The sequence below is a fragment of the Photinus pyralis genome, unplaced genomic scaffold (assembly GCF_008802855.1).
Source record: "Photinus pyralis isolate 1611_PpyrPB1 unplaced genomic scaffold, Ppyr1.3 Ppyr1.4_LG4, whole genome shotgun sequence".
Taxonomy (NCBI): Eukaryota; Metazoa; Arthropoda; class Insecta; order Coleoptera; family Lampyridae; genus Photinus; species Photinus pyralis.
Window position 1 is genome coordinate 40,528,688 of NW_022170511.1, and position 10,096 is coordinate 40,538,783.

The 10,096-nt window shown below is 37.3% G+C and overlaps 1 protein-coding gene across 5 annotated transcripts in view; it reads right to left on the reverse strand.

The window, feature by feature from the left end:
• Positions 1-10,096, reverse strand: part of LOC116167617 (serine palmitoyltransferase 2-like) — a 28,759-nt gene continuing 18,663 nt past the window's right edge. For 3 of the 5 annotated variants that reach the window (XM_031483024.1, XM_031483025.1, XM_031483026.1), the window contains 8 exons: positions 5,844-6,019; positions 5,739-5,795; positions 5,633-5,692; positions 2,680-2,990; positions 2,268-2,632; positions 1,889-2,223; positions 340-602; positions 1-288 (listed from right to left, as the gene is read on the reverse strand). In XM_031483024.1, the coding sequence (XP_031338884.1) occupies positions 51-288; positions 340-602; positions 1,889-2,223; positions 2,268-2,632; positions 2,680-2,990; positions 5,633-5,692; positions 5,739-5,795; positions 5,844-5,954 (1,740 nt within the window). In that variant the 5' untranslated portion in view covers positions 5,955-6,019 and the 3' untranslated portion in view covers positions 1-50. The other 2 variants (XM_031483028.1, XM_031483027.1) reach the window with 2 other exon arrangements.

A 10,096-nucleotide genomic window follows, 5' to 3' on the forward strand; every position in this document is an offset into this window, starting at 1 on the left:
AAAATAAGTTGAATAATACTTGTTGGCATAACAAACGACGCGTTCTACCACTAAGAGTTGATTTCAATTTTTTCATATTCGATCGGATTTGGGTCCTTCGGTAACCTCGAATACTTAAGACCAATGTCATTGGCGACTTGCTCGATGATTCCTAATGCGTAATCTAATTGCTCTTTGGTATGGCCCGCCGAAAGGCATACACGAAGGCGGCCTTCTAGCAAAGGTGTTGCAGGATAGCCCACGCCTACTGTCGCAATGTTATTTTCGATTAATGTCCGAACAGAATATCTACAAGGAATTGTTTTACATAATTCACGCTGTTTACACAGATACACTTACGCAATTTTCGAGTAGAGATAAACCAGCACGGGCACTACCGGCGAGTCTTGATTTCCATAGGTAATAAGACCGATTTGCGCCAATTTCCGTCTGAAGTACTGCGTATTTCGAGCTAACGTGTCAATTCTCTTCTTTCCCAAGTCTGTGCCGTCTTTTCCCATTAAAATTTTCAATACGCCGATTATTTGGGCGGCTACCGGTGGTGACATTGCGTAAGCATACTTAGATGCGTAACTCTTCTGACGTAAATACGATATAAATTGCTGAAATATGCTGTTTAAATAATAATATCGTCTACTTATAGAAGAAAAAAAGCAAATTTTACGAATAATAAAGGCAACAAATAAGTAATGCCCTCTGTTCTTGCACATAATCTTGCATTTCTGCAAGTTACAGCCAGGGGCGGACTGGCCCGGGGGAGCGGGTGGCGATTGCCACCTGGCCTGTAGGTCATAATGGCCCGTTGGAAATTTATAAGTATGTGCTGTATTTAGTTTCTTGCACTATTAATAAATTATTAACACGTTTCTCTCATGGGAGTTCATGTTAGAACTAGGTGGTTCATTAAAAAATTCTGTTTTTATTTAAGTGTTTTCCAATGAATTTATCTGTTTTTGTCGTATTTTGAAAGTGCTGAAACACAATTATAGGCGACGCGCCTCGTTTGGATTATGTATATTTTGTTACTTTTAATTATCAACTGCAATTTAAAAATAGGTATTTATATATCAAGTACATAAACTGTTTATGGACGAGCCGTTTATTTAGCCGAGCGAGCTTGCGAGCGAGGCACAAATAAACAATAAATACAAAGCTTTATGTACAAGTACATAAACTGTTTATGGACGAGCCGTTTATTTAGCCGAGCGAGCTTGCGAGCGAGGCGCAAATAAACAATAAATACAAAGCTTTATGTACGACTGCACAACCCTTAAAAATGAAAATTTCATGGAACTCAATAAACGATAAAATCTGACAACAGATGTCAAGTATTTCTAAAATACTTGAATTTACCTTGGATTGGCACCTAAGTACGACTGTCACATTGACAGGCGGCCGTTTTACTTTATCATTATGGACTAGGCCATAATATTGCAAATCATGGCCGCACTAATTGCGACTGTAATCACCGCATTATCAAGCAGTCGTATATAAAAACTATATTCTAATTGATTTTCGAGAAAGGAAAACTTTAAAATGAAGCAAAAAATTTTTTTGTGGTGCCCCGCAGAGCCCCCCCCCCCCCTCCAACCTTCATTACACTAATACTTTAATGGCCCGTAACCTTTGCAATTCCACCTGGCCCGTAAGTACCCAGTCCGCCCCTGGTTACAGCACAATAAAGTGTGCCTAAAAATTAATTACTGGAAACGTATAAGTGGCACAACGATCTATAAAAAGAGCACCATCACGTACCCTTTAATTCGTTCAATTATTTTAATATTAATAAATGAGAGTTTATTTAGGTAAATTTCGGCACAAACCTACCACAAAGCTTTACATAGATAGATAAGTACCACGTTCCATTACATTACAGGGTGATTCTCACCTGTGTGCCCGCAATGTATCCTCCAGCAGATCCAAAGCTCTTAGTAAAAGTGCCCATTAACACATCTATATCTTTTGGATCGCAACCAAAGTAATCAACGACACCTCGTCCCGACCTACCGATAGCTCCTATACTGTGTGCTTCGTCTAAATATAAATACGCTTTGTACTTCTTCTTTAGAGCAATGATCTCGGGGAGATGAACTATACTTCCTTCCATGCTGTAAATACCCTCAACAAAGATACAAATCTTCTTCCAAGGCGTATGCGTTATGCTATCCTTGGATTGGCCATAGTAAATTGCATACTTCAACACTTTCTCCAAGTCCTTTACATCTGAAAAATCGCATTAACAAAGAAGGAATCAAGCGGACTAGTACCATTATGTTTGAACACTCGAACAGTGGCGCCGGATAATCGAATACCCAAAATTAAAGAGGCGTGATTCCTTTCGTCGCTGATTACCAGACATCCGGGCGAAAACAAAGCAGGAATGTTCAAGGAATTTGTCGCGAAGCCCATACCGAAAGTAATTGCATCTTCTACACCCAAAAACTCGGCGGTCAACTTCTCGAGCTCCCTGTGTATCTCGCAGGTGCCGTATTGTTGCCGCGTCCCGCCCGTTGACAAGCCGTAAGTATGCACAGCTTTAATGGCGAGCTCGGCGCACGGTCCGCTCGGTTCGGCAAAACCGAGGTAATTATACGAACCCAAATTGATGCATTTTCGTTTTGATCCAGTAAACCTATAATGGGGCGATAAGGCGCGAAATCAACCGGGCGGAAAACTTACTCAAAAGTCCATCCGTTGTCCGGCGTAATACGCTCCTTCAGGACGACTTCGGCGCCGGGAACGCTGCAGATGGGATAGTTCCAGCAATCTCGCACTCTGCGATAGACGTAGAGCGAGTAGAAACTCGCAAATTTTTCGTAGAGATGCGGATAGCCCTGACGATTGTATTCTTTCGCGATCTTCGGCGGAAATAGTGATTGGCTAAGGTAGCCGAGGAACATTAGAATGTAGAAACTTATAGATGTTAATAGAGTCGATAGTAGCATTGGTTTTTCGAATGACTCTTTACAAGGCTTTGCATTTTTAGGTGACTAAAAAGACAAAATGCTTTATTAGTTAAAGTAAATTTTGTACAATCATTGAGTAGCTCTAATCTAGCACTTGCAGTTTGACCTGATTTTATGACACTAGATGGTCCACTCTATCTCAGTACACGCAGTGGCCGAGATAAGGAGGGCCTAGAGAGTAAGAGATACAAATTTGGTTGCTATAAACCGCAATTAAACCATCAAGTGCTAACCATCATTATTCAATCTCGGAATAATCTGAATTACACAGTTTAATTAACTAATAAGTTATGATAACAAGTTTTTAGCGAATGCTACGGTCTCATTGGCACTTCTCATAAATAATGTAAGAGCGACACTAGCGCTGTGAAAGCGTTCGAAGGCAGAAGTTCCCACCGAACTATCTTATCAATATCATTTTTATTATTATTATAGGATCTTTTTATTGACCCCTTAAAGTGACCAAACGTTACTATTAAACGTAATAATATTTGTTAGATGAGAAGATGTGCTTGTATGGTTTACCGCAAATAATGTTTCTCTAACAATAAATATTGTCTTTTAAAATTACTCTTCTTGCTTTAAAAGTAGGAAAGCAAAATTTTTCTAATATAATCATTAAAGAAGTTAAAGCGCGAAAAAATCCCATCAATTATTACAAAACGGAGAATTTACCCTAAGCTTTGAATTTTGTTAGTAAAGCCCTTTATTCAGAAATTGAATTAAGTTTTGTAATTTGCTATTTCCCCTTTTCCAATTCCTTGAATTACATAATTCATTGCGAAAATGTGATCCAAGTAAAAGCGTACCTCTTTAAACAAGCAAATTAGAATCACTATGATAAGTAGTGCTAGACAATCGACCACTTTGTTTCTTGTGATCAAATTATCAGACATAAATAAATACGTTATGTACCTTATGCACAATCGTTAAAATAAAAACATTTGCCAAGTCTCAATTAAAATTCTTTCTAGATAGCAATTAAGTAATTGTTTAAAAATAAGAAAAAAAAATAGTTACATCACTACATTTCGCTGTATATTTTGTACCTGACTTCCAAATCCTTTACAAATACTTTGGGTCTCAAATTAAAGCTTTGGGCAACACTGTCAAGATTGTAAATCCTTGATATTTTTGTTCATTACAAAAATTACAGTGACACAGTTTTGATTTTATAATCAATTACATCTGTGCTCAATCCTAGAGCTAATTAGATAACCTGTATGGACTTTGGGCATTTTTCAATCTAGTAATTGTACTGGCTAACATTTTTTTTTCTTGGAAACCATAAATTGTGCAATGATAAAACCCAAATAATTTTTTAGCGGCGTTCTTTATCAATTCAACAAAAGACAATTTCTCTGTTCGTTTTGCTTCAATATTTTCCGCTGCTTATAAATAATTCTTTATACTAAAGAGCATTACAAGGAGCTAAATATCGGCGTCCATTCTTTTAGAACATTCATACATTGAAAAGTTGAGGGTCATAGGTCATCTCTGATTCCCTTTCCAGACATCGTCTAGTCAGGATTTAAACGTAAATATCGTTGGTTTCACGCAATTTGGCATGTGTAATCTTTATAATGTATCAATACAAAATCTGAAAACTCAGGAGGAGCTGTTTTGCAGCATGCGGAAACTCTCATTGTTTGGTAGACGAGAGAGATCCAATATTTTATGACTTTAGTAATCAATAATCTATTTTTGAGGCATATTGGACGAATTTGCATGAGGTGATTAGACAACACTACTGGGGGCACACGTTATAATACCATGGGATCCAATGCTTGGCTAATCCGCCCTGTACAATATTATACATCAAAAGGAATGTACTCATGGGAAATGCTCGGGAAAATCAAAGAGTAGGTACTCACCATAGTCGTTTTCATTTGGGTAAAAATTGAAAATCAGGTTGGCAGTAACAATAACAAAAACAATCTGATCTGATATTTCTACTACCCAAATGCCCACACATGAAAGAGACCACTAAAATTGATATAAAACTGGCAATTCTACAGTGAGAAACTTGAACATCTTAAATTGCAATACAACTTTGCATTAAACAAACAAAAACTAAATGATTAAGTTGAGATTATCTATTTGCGCATACCACGCTCCAAATATGAGCAATGGAAGTAATAGATAGATTCTTCCGGAGATAATTTTTATCTTACTACAGATAAAAAAATAATCTTACAATCCTGCATGATTAATACCTACTTAGTCATACACTTATCCAAGCCCAATTGCACTAACACCATATTTTTTCCCAAAATTGCATGTGCCCTTTTGTTTTAAATATATGAAAGAAATAATTGTATCTTTCAGGGCTCATCTCAAGAACTCTCATTGGAAATTAGTTTGTTAGTGAATTCCCATAACATTGAATTAATCATAAGCAGGTTACGATAATTGGCAACTTATCACCAATATACTAATGGGTATTTCATAACCTTTTATCACCTTTTCATGATAAAAATTTAATATCAAGGCCAAACTGAAAATGCAGATTCCTACATTGATATGTGTTAATTTACTTATTTTTTGCTGAAGGTGATTTGCCTATTAATCCTTGCACCCCGATAGAATGATTTGTGTATAAAAAGTCGGTTGCCATGGCAACCATTGCAGTTGCAAACTTGCAACTGTTTATAATGCCTACTTACATTCCTTTCGTTCGAACATTTCTGTTTGTAGTTTAGGTGTTCCTCGTCCAGTGCAGATGTCTAAAAAACAAATTTAAAGATGTACAACAAATGGAGATGTCCATACCAGGGTGTGACCGTTTAAATATTTTCCATTTTTACGTAAATAATCTTCGAGATACTCCTGCAAGAAAAACAATATAGGTCACAGTCAAAATTATTTCATACACACCTTGTAATTATACCCATTTTGATATGTACTTGCGAATTTGTGTTTTGAGTCTTCTTTGTAATTACTGGTATCAATGCACTCGGTAATGGACACATCTGCTATAGTCTTCATTCTTAATCAAATCAACGATCACGATCACACCACCTTCCAGACTACCGCAACACCCTAACCTACAACTACGAGTGCATTAAAAAAAATGATAAGAATTACAAACGAATAAGAGAAATACGCCTGCGCCAGTAGGAACATTTTGCGATCGACGTTGCCAGAACGCTTTAAACCAATGAAAGTTTATTCATTGTTTAAACAAATAAGCTATGTCTTATAGTGTATAGGGTGCGCCAAATTATTTCCTTTCTAAGAGCATTTAGAAGGTGCTGGTGACTTTTGAAGACTCTGAAACTGTAGGCGACACTTACGAGGCCTTTCAGTTCATAAATGGCCTTAAAAGCGTTTAAAGAGGCCCCTTGGAGACGTTTCAATACATTTGTAGACGCAAAAAAGGTCAACCTTTAAAAGCTCTTAATTTCTTTGAGCGCCTTAAACGATTCTCAAAGACCCTTTAAGACCATTAAAAGTTATCAAAGACACAAAAGCTCAAAGACCAAGTACCCTACTATAATACCCACTGGGAGATTCTAGCAAGCCGGAGGCCCTCGGGCTCTGCCCCCCTCGGCATAAATATCGTCTTAATACCCTTGATACATAAATAACTACTAAAGCTTGTAAAAACCCTTTATACTACCGCGGAATAACTCATTACAAAAACACCCCACTTTACCCTCTCTTGGAGAAACGTAGTGCGGACCAGCGAGACAAGTTTAGGGATGCTTGGTGGGAATTGATAAATATTTTGATTGGTCATCCATTAAATAGTTATTTGTATAACTAGAGAAGAAAGTAGAATTTTTCAACTCGAGTTCAAATTGAAAAACACTTTCATCTCACGTTTTACACATAATTTTTTCTGAAACTACAATCAAAGTTATCGTATGCAATAATCACGTAGCAATCTAGATACGGGTATGTTTCAATTTTAAATGTCATTATCCTAGCAATTGTTACTTTACTTTCCTCACTAGAGAGGAAAATGACATTTTCTTCACCATTTTTAGAGATGAAAATAGTTGTTTCTCTGGTTTTCAGGGCCACTTGCCTTCCTTACGGACGCATAATGGAGAAAAGCGAAACCAGTCTAGGATTGTTAAGTAGACAATGTATAAATATTATGATTGGTAATCGATCTACACGCATCATCAATTCAAAATAATTTTCAAAATTAGTTGCCTTGGTAGGGTAGCATAAAGGGGACAAGTGAGACCATTTTAGAGATGGTTAGGGAGGATTTTTCCCACTTCCTTAGACTATAATCCTTCAGAAATATTCATTTTTCAATTGATCTAAGACAAGTCGACTTTCTATCATCTATGAATTTTAGAGGCAAGATTATAGCCTATGGTATAGTCTTTGGTGCAATAAGAAAACAGTATAATTGTCGTAAGAAATCTAATTTGATTGCCGAGCATTTCCACGAATACAAAGTGCAATGACTCAAGAACTGAAGCCCACTACTGACTGCAGGCAGCGCGAAGAGAGTTTGTTGATTGCGTTGTGGAACATCAATAATAACCGGATGCTGATTTTTCAAACAAAATCTTTTTTAGAGATAAAGCGCATTTTCATCTTGATGGTTTTCTAAATCCACAAAATTGTTGCATTTGGGGTTCAGAGAATCCACGAGCCATTGTTGAAAGAAAAACAGATCCACAACGTGTCGAATCAATCTTTCATTTTGCATCATTAGGCGATATGATCAATTGACATGAACTTCAAAGACAAAAACATGCTTTTTTATACTTTCCGCACCTTCATACACCTTAACTATACTGTTCATACTTTTGGTACCTAAACTGCAAGATATGTGTGCGGTAAATTCGCCCTCGAAAATTCGCACCCAAAGTAAATTCGCCGCTGGAATATTCGCCCCCAACAAATTCTCCTCCGAAAAATTCGCCCTTAGAAGATTCGCTCCCGTAGGTTCGCCCCATAACATTTATTAACCCTCGGAAGTAATAGGTTGGATTGGTAACATATTAAACAAAATTCATTTTATGAACTGCTGGCCCTGTTACCTCTGAGGATTAATAAATCTTATAGGGCGAATCCTACGGGAGCGGAATCGCCGGGGGCGAATCTTCCAGGAGCGAATTTGCCGGGGGCGAACTTGCCGGGGGCGAATTTTCCGGGGCGAATCTTTCTGGGGCGAATCTTACGGAGACGAATAGTCCGGGGGCGAATTTACTTGCGGGCGAGTTTTCTTGGGGGCGAATATTCCGGGGGCGAATTTACCGGGGCGAATTTTCGGGGGCGAATCATCCTACAATCGTTTTAACAGGACGGGGCTACATGTCATAGTCCGCGACATAATTCAGTTACTGCATGAGCCCGTTTTGGAAATCAGAATTGGCCGCCACGATCATGTCATTTAACACCCTTGGAATTTTTCCTTTTGGGGGTTTTTAAGTCAAAGGATTATGTCAACATGTTAACAACAGCACATGCATTAAAAGAAGACATCGAGCGATGTATCAACGAGATTCAGCCTCGTTCACATCAAACGGTTATGAAAAATTTCATCAAAAGACTTCATATGTACCAGCAAAGTCGTGGAGGCCACTTTCATGATGTACTGTATACAGGGTGGTGATTTGCGTCACGCATCATTGGGATTTCAATGTAAAAGTCATAACATGCGATTATTGCCTCCCCAAATTATTTTAGAGCTAAAAAGTAATAAGGTTTTTTGTAGGGAAAAATTTTTGACGTCAATCAACCGTATTAGTTTTCAATTTTTTGCATAATAAAGACGAAAAATTGGAAAAATAAAACCCGCATCTTTTTCAATAATCTGTGATGCCATGGAATTTTATAATACAAAAACTACGCCAATATCCGTCATGCCATGGAATGTCTGCTATGAAACAAATCACATTCTATCAAAAAGTATTATATTTAGAACAGCGAATTCAACATAAAGAAAGACCAAATTACTGAAAACGGTTTCCTAATAAGTATAACAATAAATGTTCGAATAAGTCACCATTAACTGCAAGACAATAACGAAGTCGATCATAAAATCCATTTCGAACTGCTGCTAATTGATAACTGGATATCTTTTTGTTTTAGAAAATTCCATGGCATCGCAGATTATTAAAAAAGATGGGGGTTGTATTATTCCAATTTTCCGTCTCGGAAAATTGAAAACTAATACGGTTGATTTTAACATAAAAAAGTTTTTCCTACAAAAAACTTTAATACATTTTTGCTCTAAAATAGATAATTTGGGGAGCCAATAATCGCATGTTATGAATTTTACATTGAAATCCCGATGATGCGTTACGCAAGTTACCACCATGTAGATTAGTAGCCACCATTCAAAAATGAATCAAGCAGTACGATTTATGAGATTTTAATATTCAATTCAAAGCCTCGATTGCTCTTAAAGTTTCAAAATTCAAAGTTCCTAGCTTTCGATGTTCAATTTTTTAATCGTAGCACAAAGAAGAGGATGATTTCATCAGTCCAAAACGCTTTCATCTCTATATTTAATAAACGTAGCTAACCACCTACTAAGAGAATCCTTCCGGAGTAGGTACCTAAAATTTCGAAGCGCAGCGAAGAAGTACTTCGAAATATGGCTACATACTGGAATCAGACGCACTAAAAAAAGAAATTTCAAATATTTAAATGCTTAAGATTTTATTTCCATTTATTTACGTTAACAAATTTTTCTAAAATTCCAAGTTATTTTTGTCTCGACTTGCGCATAGTGGGGAAGAAGTATGAATGAACTTCGTATGTTGGTGATCCGCAGGGCCGGCCCGGCGATACAAGAAACCAAACATTTTAGCCACGAAGATTCGAGCTTGTAAAATCGTAAATTTAGGGGAAACCAACGGATCGCACGGTATAGGTAGGTAAGTAAAGTAACGGGCGATCAAAAATGAGTTGCTGTCGAGTCGCCTTTGGAAGTTCAAGTTTTCCCATGTAAACAAAAGGTCCAAAGGTCATATTTTGCAGGTGCCTCCCCTGCCTTTCTAGGTACCATACAGCTCTTGTTACTCTCACTCTCATCGCTCCGTGGTCATCTTTTCCATCTCTCTATTATGGACACTTGACATCATTTCAAAAGGTAGCACTTCACTGGAATTTTGAAGGATCAAATGTAGCACCCAATGTACATACAACATTCG